A 13,610-nucleotide genomic window follows, 5' to 3' on the forward strand; every position below is an offset into this window, starting at 1 on the left:
ACTCTTAATTTGGTGGTCTAGACTCTTATCAGTGTTGTTACAAATTAGACAGAGCTCTTAACAGCCAAAACCCCTACAAGTTATTTTATTCTTTTACTTTGGACGGGAAGAATAGCTGCTTTGTTTATCGCAGCTAAGTATCCTCTGTACCTTTCTGCAGCAATAGATCAAGTAGACAGGAAAATGCAGTAAGAGCCTTCTGTAGGTCTCACGACCATAATTACAACTAAGTTATCAGTGCCTTATAAAGCTGAAAAGTTTATAAAATGTCTGTAGATGCCTTATCCAGGAAAGAAAGGGTTCATTATTCTGCATTGGTTAAGCGTGGTTGATGAGTTCGAGTGACAAGGGTATGCAGTGCGCAGCAAAGCTGCGGTATGTAGAAGGCAAATGTTGGCCAATTTTCCCGTGTCAGAGGAGGTGGGTTGCTCTTCCCAAGCTCTTTGAACTCATGCTGCAGCCTCCTGCTGCGAGTTCAGTTACCGTTTGCAGTTTATCAAAAGAAAATACGTAGGTATCTATCCTTTTACCTGGCTTTGCAGTGCACAGAATTTATTCTTGCCTTTTAATGTGGAACAAAATTGGTGTTTTAACAGTAATATCCTAAAAAGCATGTAATATTCATACATCAACTCGGATTTTATTCTAGAATTATTGCCAGGGATATTAGCTTTCATTAGATGGGGAGACTAGGAGTTTTTTTTGGTAAGAAATGAAGTATTCTGTGCTCTTAACTATCTCTTAAATGGCAGGATTAAGTGTGACAAAAGTAGGTGAAGTTTGCTGGTCAGACGCGTCTTACTAAAGCTTATTCATGCTAGCTTCTGTGACAGCTTTTCAGATTTTTTTGGATGCTGAATTTTTATTTTGTTGGCAGCTAAGGGTTGCACGATTTTGGAAGAGTGAGGAGGACACCTAGGGAGACACTGAAAGAGAGCCAAGGGCTGAAATTCAACCAGTTATGCAACTGTGTCTTCCAATGTGTGAGCCTTTTCACATCGTGTTGACACCTCTGTCATGGGATGCTTATATACATTAAAAATAATGTTTTTAGTCTTAGAAGTTATAATTCAAACACTAGATTCTGAAAATCTCGTTAAATATGTTTTTGACAGAAACTGAGATGTTCATAAAAATTACAGGCTTTATTTTAATCATCCCTCAGTTCTCTGTACAGAAGCAGCAAGGAAAGTAAGAAAAAGAAGAGGGAAGAGATTTGTACGTTTTCCCATGCAGCAACACATGCGAATGGAAGGGTGAAGGTGGCACTTATTTCTGGGAGAAATTGCTGCAGAATCATTAAGACAAGGGGAAGGTGCAAGACATGAGGTTTCTGCTTAAGGGGATTGACTCTCTGCTTCAGAAAACCAGTCTCCTGTATGTTCCTAAACAGTGTCTGTATGTGCCCCTGTCCTTTGTCATCCAGTTCAAACAGAAATTGGCCCACACGCTCTCTACAGATTTCTGTTGCTTAGCAAATGTGCATCTGATACTGCTGTACCCATATTTGTAAATTGTTACGTACTCAGGCTTTGTCTTACAACCACCAAGTAGTTAAACTTGCCAGGAAGTTAATACAAGGCTGCTAATCCGTTGCAAGCTCTTTGCTTGTCATCTTAGGATGCTATGGGAAAAATAAAATAAAAGCAACAAAACCCCTTCCTGCAGGCGTAATGCCACCCCCTGCATCTCCGCACTTGCCCCTTTCCTCATGCTGAAAATGTGATGTCCCAAACCACTGATTGCTTCCTTCCTTTTTGCAGAAACAGAAGTCAGTCCTGCTTTTTCATACAGTTAAAGGAAGCCAAGAATTGAGACACTGTTCTTTCATTTTTCTTTTCAAGGAAAAGAACAAGAAGCTATTTGACTTTGCTTATCCGAACAACGTTTCTTAGATTTGAGTAGCTTCAGTAACTACTGCTCCTGCCAGTGATCCTAAGACCTGACTGACTGCTATACAAGCAGCGATTTCACCACGATGTGAGTTAGTGCAGGGGGCATCTTGCAGTTAAAGTAGTTGAAGACTGTTTCTAGCATGTAGGAGCAAGAGGAATGAATAAGTTTTTGTTTAAGATATTGCTGCTGATGTGGCATTTCATAGGTCTGTACTCCACAAGGTAAAAGTTAATTCTTTGTTTTGGGGTGTTTCTTAGTTTTGATTTCATGCAAGAATGAGTGTTTTCAGTGTATTTTCAGAATGGCTGAAAATGAACTTTTTGACAGCAGTTTAATCAAGCATTGAAATTGTGTCATATGCTCTGAACCTCCCCATACTCATCCATCACTCATTAGGTTATAACCACTCTTTTTAAAGAAAGTTTTCTTATGATATATCTGAGGGATTCTTCTTGTTTTGTTTTGCCTTTAAGTTGTTGGAACATGTTCAGTTATAATAAAAGTGATGTTTAATGCATATATTCCTGGGCAAGTGTTTCAGTATCCAGTTTGCTCAGATTAGACATTTTTGTCTTATTAAACTCTGGACTTTTATCTAGATTCTGTCTTTTTGCAGAAGATAATCTGGGGGAATAGACACCTTGAAGACTGAAGCCTTTCAAAAAATGTAGATACTAAAATTACAGATTAACTGGTTGAATATCTATCATGTTTCTTAACCCTAAATGTGTATAGAAAAGCTCTTTTGTCTGAAGAAGGAGTTGCATTTATAGCTGAAAGCAGTGGGCTTTCACAGTCATTGCAAACAGGGATATATTTTTCCTGGATTTCATTGACAGAAAAAGAAATTTGCAGCTGTAAAATGTGGTCTGCCCAACTAATCAACTCAAAACGTAAGTCAGCAGTGTCATGCTGTGAAGAGTCGAATCTATGGCAGAATATATTATGGTCATTAACAGCATTAGTGAGACCTTAGTGGGATATTTAGGCTAGTGTCTCTTTACTATTCTTAAACAATATTGGAAACTGAGGATGGAAATGCATATTGGAAACAGGATTGGAAATTAAGGATGGGATTTAAAGAGGTTTCTGGGATAATGCTAGATGTAATGGGATGAGTGAGGAATAGGGACATGAAAAAGATGGAAGTAAACTTCAGTTATTGGCAATGACTGGACTGCGGGGAGAGCGACCGGGTGTTCTGTGTGGCTGTAACAAGAGTAAGGCTGAATTACAAATTTCAAAAGATTTCCCAGTTGTTAATATAGCAAAATCTTGCAGGAGGCCATTGGATGAGCTGATAGTCTCTTTAGATATTTTGAAAGCGTGTTAGGTAAAAACGACTTTTGGCGATGAATCAAGTATAAATAGTCTGTCTCAGCTCAGATTTGACACCCTTTGCTCTGCCATCGTCTGTCCCACAGAGGAACAGTCTGCACGGCTTTCCCACATACAGTGCTGTATTCAACCCCAGTTCTGAAAAAAAATAACTTTGTTATTAGGATCAATGGAGGTGAAAGTAGTTGTAACGCATTATTTCTTGAAGAACTTTAGTGAGCTTTAATTCCTGAATTATTCTATATAATGCATATGTATGTGTGTATATAATGCTTATATATATATATTATAAAGTTCACTCTCTACATAGTAAATCTATAAATGGCTTGTCAGAATTTAAGACTAGCAAATACTTTCCTGGTCATTAGTGTGGTGTTAGACATCTACTGAATAATTAATACTATTCATCTAATTCATCTGTATATATAAATTCTATGTCTGTCTTGCAGTCACGTCGACATCCATGACTTACCATGCATAGTCAGAGTTATTTATTTTGCACCCATGCTTTGCACACTGTTTTTGCTGGCCAAAGGACTATTGAATTTGTTTGATGAGCAGTTCAGTCTATTGAATCTTCATATGTTTGAACTAGTGCATTGCTTCTAAAAATAATATTCATTGAAGGAGATTGCTTGATTTTTTTTTTGTTGTTGTTGATATTCTTGTTTTGAGAGGATTTTAATGAACTTGCACTGTGCCTTTGGTTACACTAAGCCTCAGCAAGTATACTTCAGACAAGGGGAATGTGTTCAAATCCTGTGCTTCATATATTCATATTACTTTAGTGTTATCTCATCATGAATATGCATCGCTATGGTGTCTTCACATGCAGAGGACTTCCTATTAAAGTCTTCTATCCTTTACACAAACTCTTCAATGTAATTTTATCTAGATCAGTGGGTACTGGTTCATACACTCTGAGAAATTAAAAAATGATAATACCTAGTGTGTCTTAAAAAAAAAGAAATGATCCATCTGTATTTTTATATTGAAGTGTGTACATGAAACTCATACCTTTTCATATTGTTTGCTTTCTAGTGAGAGGTTTATGGTGAGGTTAAACAAGAACGGAGGCCCCAGGAATCCAGAGAAGATAGATCGAATGTGTGCACTTTTCACAGTACGTGCCTGTTCCCTTTCCTCTTCCTTTACGGTAGTCGGGTTGTAGATGTAGTCACCCTGAGGAGAAGAGCAATTCTTTCCTTCCTGTATATTGAATGAAATGGAAGCTGTTTGTAAGTTTTGCTATGGTTATAACTAAATGTTAGCATAAGAAAATGGAAATGCTGCTAAGCAGATTGTCCATTTAGCCAAAAAAAAAAAGAAAGAAACACTACTTTTTAATTACAGCTGTTCCTGCTTATAATTTGAAGTTCTGAATGTTTTCTTTGTATGTATTATATATGTGATTATATATTAGATAATAGGGCATAGTGAAAAAAATGCGTTGCCCTGAGCATAAAGAGTATAAAGCAAGGTATTTCTTTCAGAATTGAATTTTAAGAAAAAAAGAGAGAGAGGAGGAGAGGTGGAAGCACAAAACCCCACACCTAAAACCAGAAAATTCTCCAAACAGATTTCTATTGTGGTATGTTTGAGAGTCCAAGTAGCTGGTGCAGCAGTATCCTCCTGGGTCCACAGTGAGTCAGTGGGGACAGCAGAGTACGTATGATGGAGCAGAAAGCCCCAGCAAGCAGCCAAGGTGGGCTACAGGGAGTGGTGCACTACTGGAAATCCTGTGACTGCCTAAGTTTCTATAGCAAGTCTGTGCAAATAACCCTCTCTCTCCACCTCCACCAGTGCAAAGCAGATACGACCAGCTGTAGGAGCACTCTTTAACCATCTGTGCAAGCAAGACAGGTTTCCTTAGAGTGACCCTTCAGCCACCCACCTTCTTGTTTTAGTTCTGATACAGTGTTTTTGATCAGTATATTCAAACAACTTCCAGAAGTAGGTAGCAAAGGGGCAACAATGTGTAGTTTTCTTAGTAGTCTAGCCTCTGGTGGATCTATATTAATCTGATGGCAATGAAATTTTCTCTTAACCTCTTAAACCAGACAGTTGCAGCTTTACAAAAATTTGGATGCTGCTTTCTGGTCTGCTCTGTACAGATTCTTCCTGACAGCATAACTGCAGTTGATAACATGGGCTCTAAGAAAGTTCTGTATTCATCCCTCCAATTACACATAAGACAGAAAATTGTGGACAGTATGTCAACAGTAGGAGGTAACTTCAGTAGCTTTTTATTTTCCAGTAGTTAGCACTGACATAGAAGACTTCCCAAGTAGACGTAGACATGCAATCAAGGATAGTCTTCAAAGAGCCCTAGTGTGGGACAGTATTTTTACTGCTGGGAAAATCCTAATTCAGATAAATGATCTTAAATTATTATTTTCACAGTAGCTGGCACAGTATCATATAATGGAAAGATGCCTTGCAGTGATCCCAGAAAAGGTCTCATTTGTATCTTTTTCACCAAGAACGTTGATTCATGTAGCAAAATGAGAGATCAGGCTAGATGCATTCACTGCTAATAACGATGGTTCCATGGTGGCTAAAACACTTCTCAATACATATGTTTCTGACTCACTGAGCTGTTGAGTCAGGCAGAACTTTGAAGCAGATAAGCCTTTCAGTTATTTTGAGCCTCCCAAAGTGCATTTAAGCTCAAAAGCCAAGTTTCCTTTCAGCAGACCTTAAAAAGACAATGTTCTAAAATAAAAAAGTTTCAAAATATCTAGGTGAGACAGGATAAAATTAAAAGGAGTTTATAACATTTGCCTGCCCATCATGTTCTTGCAAAGCATGTCTTTGCTTCCAGGCTTGGCTTCACTCTGTTCTGGGGCTCCTTGGGTCGCATCAGATAGCAGGGCTCCCCTAGGAAACTTCTGTTCGCAGAACCCAAAAGGCCCAACTGCATCTGCTTCCTGCTGCTCTTAGCAATCACTCAGTCTCCTTCTGTGCTGCAGTTTCCCTGCTTGCAGAGTTCTTGCTACCTGCCCTCGTTTCTGGGTGGTTCTGCTCATCTGATTATTGCCTTCCAAAGGCTAACAAATTGAGAACAGGCAAATAAAACATTGTCTATTGCACGGATTACTGCATATTTGCAGATCAAAGAGAGACCGCTTCTGGCATGGCATGTTAATATTGTGTTTTGTGAAACTTGGTGAGATCCCTTGAGCTTTGCTTCTTATGCCTACCTAAGATACTCCTAAAGTCAATTTATAGTACTTGAAACGAAAAGGGAACTTGAGGCCTTCTGGGTAACTGTCCTATGTTACACTTCCAAAATAAGGTGGTTCTGTGACTTGTGTTAGTGTTGTGTTTGAATCAGTTTATTGGGGGAGGAGGGGTCCCCCTCCCCCACCTCTCACTCTCAAGGAAGTTTCCAAAACTCTATCCCTTCCTAGAGGGGAAAAAGCTCTATATTTGTATCTTCAAAGTGTCCCTGTCTTCTGTTGCTGTCTGTGATGCTCCGAAGTGCATCTCCTAATATCTCTTAAGTATCTCCTTATATAAGATATCAAAATTAGTTGTGTTGTGTTTTTGGATCAGCTGTCATATCACACGAAAAGTGTGAAAGCATTTCCTCCAAAGATAAAAAACTCACTCAACTAAACTTCAGCCTACGAATGCCTTAGATGCCCTTCTATATCTGGATTAAAATGTGACCACGCTACGTGTCCACAGTTTTGTTAAATACCTTATTATCTCCAGCCTACAAGGCTGACTGCTGAATTTGGCAAAAAGTTCCCAGTTTGGTTAAAATGACTGTTTATTTAGTGGTAGTCAAGTATCCTTGATAACACTTCTTTTTAAACATACAGTTAGGCCTTTCTACAAAGAAGCATTGCAAAGAACTAACGTCTTATAAAGTAACTCTTATCCACCTCTATTAAGGAAAACTTTTTTTTAGGTTAATTTTTTTAAAAAAACAAAACATGAAATCAGAATTACCATAAAATTATTTTGCTTGTCAAGCAGTGTCCTTGGGAAGGTGAGGAGGCTGTGGGAAGTAGTGCCCTGTAGATGCAGCGCTAAGAGCAGAGTTGCAGAAACTGATTCATTTATGTTGCACATAAGCAAGTAAAAACCCAGCACGGCCTCTTCTGGGTTACAAGTCACGTGCCTGGATTCTGTGAAAGAAAAGTATGTGAAAGTTTCCACGCAGGGGAGACTTCTGGAGTTGTTTTGGTCCATGTCATAGTAAGAATTTCTCCCCCTGCAAAAAACCACTGCTGCACCTTACAGAATACACAGCCATCTATGCCCTGACTTTGTGTGTCTCGGCAGGGACAGGATATATTTTCTGTAAAACTGAAGAGTGGCTAATGGGTGAAGCCATCAACATGTGCATGCTCTACCATTTTCTGATATTTTGACACCCTTGAATAAATAGTTCTGCAAAATGATGTTAATCAGAAGTGGTAATCTTATGGTATAATAAATATCCACCTCTCAGATCGTGCATATTTTGAAAAATCTATTTACTCTTGCGTATCAAGTACAACCTCCCAGTTTTTTGCCTTTTGAAATGTACTGTGAGACACTGCTGAGATTAAAACTACGTGAAACCCGCTCTTACTGTAGAGTTTCTCCAAGACATACAAGACGGCGCCTCCTGTGCGCTGCACTGGTGTGTTAGGTGACAAAGCCTGGAAAGCACGTTCCCTCATTCATGCAGCAGCAGAACAAGGCTTGAGGAGAAAACACGGTGGAAGATTTATATGGCTTAATTCTTTCCCTGCAGAGAGACATGATCTGCTAGCTAATAAGCATACCAAACAGCATACTTGCAACTCGCTGCATCTGCCACCCAGGGAAATACAGTGCTCCCTTTAAAAGGAGTAACAACATACAGCCATCAATTTAATGCTTGCCTGCTGTGCTTTCGCAGTGTAATGCTATTTGAAAGTGGTTTTAAACTTCTTAAACTAAGCTCGCTTTACTTGCAGTTCTCGGTCACTGTGCCCAGGTTTTATTTTGCTGTAGTTAGGAGCGACACTGTACTCTGAAGTTCATAATCTCAGTTGGCGAGAAAAGAAGTTTGCCATTCCCATTACTGTTCAGTTTTTACTTTCCAGCAAAATAATGAATTTTAATTTTCCAATTTGGTTAAAACGAAGAATGACAAAATTTGAATGCCATAGTTTAAAATTTTTCTTTCATCACAAAAAAAAAAGTGATTTCCTTTTATAGTGGTTGTAATACCACTTAGTTCTTTTCAAAAAGATGCAGGCAGGATTTCGAATGTACTACTGAGATTTTTTTCTGGCTGACTTTTCCAAAAAAAAGAAATGCAGTAGTAAAGAACGGCCGTGTGTGCGTGTAGCCATCTCGACCACTGTTCTCCTGCCTGCACACAAACGTTTTGAAGTGGGATGGATATCTCTGTGCAGTTGAAAAGAGAAAGTGAAGAGATGTGAAAACACAGCCATCATCCCCAGCTGATTGCAAACTCAGGTATAAAGCTGTGAAAAGCATCCTGTTTCAAAAACATCTTGTACAGACGTAAAGTTATTTTGGTCTCAGTGCCATGAGGTGATGCCCCTTTCTGCAGCATACAGGAAGGAATTAAGCAAGCAGTGATAACTGAGCTGAAAGCTGCCTTCTCGAGTTGACTTCTCTCCCTCCCATGCGCGCACGCTTCACTCGCCCCGCCACGTTCACGCGGCAGGTGCATTAGCCTTCCGGAGTTCCCAGTTGACAGTTGTTCTTCTCCTCTGAAATTACTATAGTGATGCCCTTATGATCGCTGGGGCTCTCTGGAGGCTGTAGGGCATAAGCCAGTATGTAGCAGTAAGACGGTGCTGCTTTGAGTGGAAAGAGGGGGAAAAGAGGTGACAGCTCTTGCAGCGGAGCATGTTTGCATCAGCATCTTAGAACAGCAGCGAATGTTCTCACAGTACCTAGTGCCTGCTTACAACCTTGTCTTGGAGTTTAGTAAGAAAAGGAGGAGGAAGAAGTGTTTCTTAGATCTTTCCTAGAGAGCAAAAAGAAGATGGGAGTGGGAATGGCTTAGAAGCTGATGCCTGTTTACAATGTTATCAGAACATATCCAGGGAATTCCCAGGTAAGAGAGCTTCCAGTGTGCAAATACTATGTGTCTTAGTAATGAATTATTGTTAAGTATGCTATAATGATCTGGAAGGTCAAATGCCAAAAAAGGAAGAACAGAACACTTTATTTGATAGAATTCTGATGCAGCATTGTTATTCAGGGCAATCAGAATATTTTACTTCCTTTTCTTTCGAAGAATGTTACTACCAAATATAATTGTGTTATATATTTTAATGTCTATGTTTTTTCCAATCTGTTAGGATCTCAGCAGCAAGGACATGAAGAGGGATTTGTACATAGTTGCCCATGTAATTCGAATAGGTACAGTATAATTTACTACATTAAAAAAAAGATTAAAAATAAATTTAAAGTATTTCTAAAGGTGTCTTTTACTGAGCTACCTTTCTGATTAATTTAACCAGTCAGAAGGCTCAGTCACAGACCATGCTTATCTGTTGAGATTGTAGCATTTAGCTACAGATGATTTTAACATTAAAGTTACTGATCACTGCTTAACAGTAACTTTAAACCAAACCAAATACAAAACATCAGAACTAAGTAAAAATTTTTGTTCATTGTTCCAAAATTTTAAAATGAGGTGTTTTTACTGAAGATGTACACTAGTTTAGTGGACAGAACATCAGCATACCTGCTCATTCACAACTTCTAAATTAGATGAAGCGTAAAGATGAGTTTTCTACCCTATGAGTATACAGTCCTTCCAAGAACCCACACTGGAGCTAAGGAGATGCTTCTTAAAAATAGGAGTTGGGAAATAGTCACACCTGGGTCCCGTGGTTGTTCTATCTGGTGACACCAAAAAGGAGCATTTGCAGCAATATCTCCCTGCGAGAGGCTTGTCAGGCCTTCAGGAGAGGTCTGGACCACTGGGGCCTAGAGCTGGCCCTACGCAAGGGTGCGAACTCTTCCTTGCTAACCCGTTTGAGTAGTCACCTTTTGTAGAGTGGGTTTCCCTGACTATTGGTAGAGGAGGCACAGCTTCCTTTACTCTTTTTTTCAAGTTTATGGTAGTAACCAGCAATAGCAAACGTTCAAGATGGAAGTTGAATTTAGAGTATGTTTCATAGGCTACAGTACACTGCTGTCTTGAAATAGTTATGGAAAGCTAGACAAATTTATCAGCCCAGTAGTGTGCTTGACTGAAGTGGCTGTATGACTTAAGTGAATTAAGTTACTAAAAGCTCATTTGGATGGGCAGTGCTGGATAAAAAAAAAAAAATCCCTAGTTAATAAGGAGATGATTGGTACCAAGGAGTTGAATGGTTATAGATTATGAATGTCATCTTCACTCAGATACTAGCAAGTAAATATTTTTGCTATGCTAAGTATGATTTACTTCAAGTGTTTAAGCCTAACTCCTTACATTAAAGGAGTAAGAGGCAGTCTGTTCAGTTGTCTGACTGTGTATTATTCTAAACAGTGCAGTGTCTTTCATGTTTTCCAGGTTTTGAGGTAACTGAAAGCAGCTAGGTAGCGTTTGACTGTATTTGCAATGAAGCTGTATTCAGCCCTATTGCCAGTATTTCCACTACTGACATCCTTTGCCAGCTGCAGATATTTTTTGTGAAACAGAGAAGATCTGAATGGCTTAGTGAAACCACAGCTTTGTTATATTGTCCTGTGAATGATGATAAAAGCCTTCAAATTCACAAATGTGTTAGAAGGATGTTTTATTATCAGACGTCACTGTGTCATAGAGTCTGAAAGTGGAATTACTCTGTATTACCTGAGAGCTTTGCGGGAAGCTTGTAGGACCATTTACAGATATTCTGCAGTTCAAGCACAGATAATTAACCTTGATGCAAGATGTGCTGGATGAACTGTTATGTGTAACATAACAAATTGGCTAAGACAGTCATGGTGATTTTTCTAATCTTGATATTTTTGACTCTATTAGGAAAACTACTTTAGCAATGGGGACTTAATCACACGGCAGCTTCATATCTCAGAGTTCTCCTTTCTTATGTTCAAAGAGAAGCATGATACATGACACACAACAGATGGAATCACTGCATTTAAATCTCTAATATTTTGAATTTCTGTTAATTTTAGGTCGCATGTTGTTAAATGATTCAAAAAAAGGGCCCCCACATTTACACTATCGCCGTCCCTATGGCTGTGCAGTCTTGAGCATCATGGATGTACTTCAGTCAATCTCTGAACTGAAAGAAGAGAAGGATTTTGTTCTCAAAGTTTACACGTGAGTAACTCCTGAGAAGGAAAGGAATTAAGAAAAGCAGTATGTGAATGTTGGCTACTAAGGTACTGAAAAGGTGTTAAGTACTAAGATGCCATAAGCTGCACTTGTTTTTAATCCTCCTCGCCAGATAAACTAGTGCTGTCAGTATTGGGGTTTGGTCATTTGTTATTCCAGAAGCTCATAGAAGCCGATGAAGATTATAGCTGTTTCAAATATGTGAAATGCTTCAGAAGTTATTGAATGATGTCCAAATCTATATGACATACAAAGTAGCAGTTTTTATAATGTAATTTATAATTTATTTAAAAGCTGCTAAATTCAAAAGCAAAGAAAAATGCTGTATTCCACCTGATAAAGGGAATACAGTCATGAACCATCTTTAATTCCTTATGAATGATGGTGAGCAACAAAAGAAATAAACAACTGAAGTCAACATTGTGTGACCAGAAAAAAAATAAAATAAAACAAGCTGATGTTTATGAGCAAGAATCTATCTTCAGTTTATTTGTGATTTTGAACTTTGAACTACCAAATGCTTGTTATGAAATGTTGGTCTCATAATCACAATAAAGAGACCACAGGCAAACTGCAAGGAGTGCAAAGAGTATTTAAATCTCTTGTCAGTGAGGATAAATACTGGCAAGATCTGCTTTGCAGATGGGCTGAGATATAGCTCATCATATATTACTTTGCCGTCTGTGGCCACTGTCATAGTAATGAGATAATTTGAGGATTATAGAACTTTGATATTTTGCAAGAAGTACAGTCAGTAGCAGAAAACCTGCTATTCAAGGGAAACTGAAAATGAAAAAAAGGCTTTCAGTTTTCACTGAAATATTCTTGGATGCCTCCTTATACGTGAGAAATCTGTACATCCCAAGAAAAGTCTCTCAGTCAGCTCCCTCATTCTTACATAAACTGCAGCAAAAATGTCAAGCTAAAAGGAAGAAAACTGGCTTCTTTCTTGTCTGTATCAATAGAATATGGATAATCTTGGTATTTAGTTACCACGCAGTTTCAGCATATCTCAAACCAATGATTTTTGATTATGTAGCTTATGTTATGTAGGTTATGTAGCTTTGTAGGGATGTCTTTTAATATATTGTAACTGCAGTATTCTGAATGTTTACGTAAGGTGTTGAAATAGATTATTCTGAATATCAGATTTCTACTGTTTTCTGTTTTGATTCCCTTTTAATGCATCTTATTCAGTGAGAAAAGAGAAAGAAAAAGACTATGTGAAAAATCCTATAAAATATTAGACTTGTCCATTTATCAGTGACAATGCGTTAGTTCCTAAAAATATTCCTGTAAGGTTTGTTTGAGGGGCTGACGGAATCAGCCATTATATAATTATCTCATGAATTCTTCATGCTATTTAGTTAGGTCCCTTGCTGCCTTTAAGGAAGGTTTTCACATCTCAGGAGATATTTATGGTTATTCTAAAGGTCCAGAATTTTGATCAGCCTGATCTGTATTTTTAGAGCAAAACTTAGATACTCTAACTTTCTTTTGGCATTAGTAACAACAACTCTAGATACTCTTGAAATTCTTTTAGATATATAAACTATTAAAAGAAAATGTGTTATGTTTTTGGCCTCTATGAGTTCCATGGCTTAATTATACATTATGTGGAAAGGCACTTCCCCTTCCTGGACATGATTTCTTTTTCAGTTTCATTGAATGTCACCTTCGTCTTGCGTGCATCCCCAAAATATGGATGCATACGCTGCAACCATTTATTAAAATATATACTCTTTCTAAATTTTGATTTTTTTTTTCCTTTTTCCCCCCAAGCTTCCCCCACCTCTCCTTTACATGATAATTGCACTGTAAATAACAGGGAAAATTCTGGCTTATATGTGGCAGTTTTTGCGTATGAAGTGTTTGTGTTGCCTGCCTCTGTTACATGCCCGTAGTTCTAGGATCAGTGTGTGCTAAAGGTTGGTTCACTTAGCCTGAAGTCACGTGGCTGGTTAAAGCAATCCCAAGTCCTGGTGCGGTAGTCAGACATCCACAGGATCATGAGCTTCTCATACCTTTCTCTTAATATGAAGTGGCCTGTTAATACGGCTCTCCTGCAAACCACCCA

The 13,610-nt window shown here is 38.4% G+C and overlaps 1 protein-coding gene across 1 annotated transcript in view; it reads left to right on the forward strand.

Annotated features, from left to right (window-relative positions):
- DOCK3 (dedicator of cytokinesis 3) overlaps positions 1–13,610 on the forward strand; it is a 203,793-nt gene that overhangs the window by 93,897 nt on the left and 96,286 nt on the right. The window contains exons 10-12 of the mRNA XM_062585966.1: positions 4,276–4,357; positions 9,558–9,618; positions 11,371–11,518. Of these exons, the coding sequence (XP_062441950.1) occupies positions 4,276–4,357; positions 9,558–9,618; positions 11,371–11,518 (291 nt within the window). The remainder of the gene's footprint in view (positions 1–4,275; positions 4,358–9,557; positions 9,619–11,370; positions 11,519–13,610) is intronic.

The sequence above is a fragment of the Rhea pennata genome, chromosome 12 (assembly GCF_028389875.1).
Source record: "Rhea pennata isolate bPtePen1 chromosome 12, bPtePen1.pri, whole genome shotgun sequence".
Lineage (NCBI taxonomy): Eukaryota > Metazoa > Chordata > Aves > Rheiformes > Rheidae > Rhea > Rhea pennata.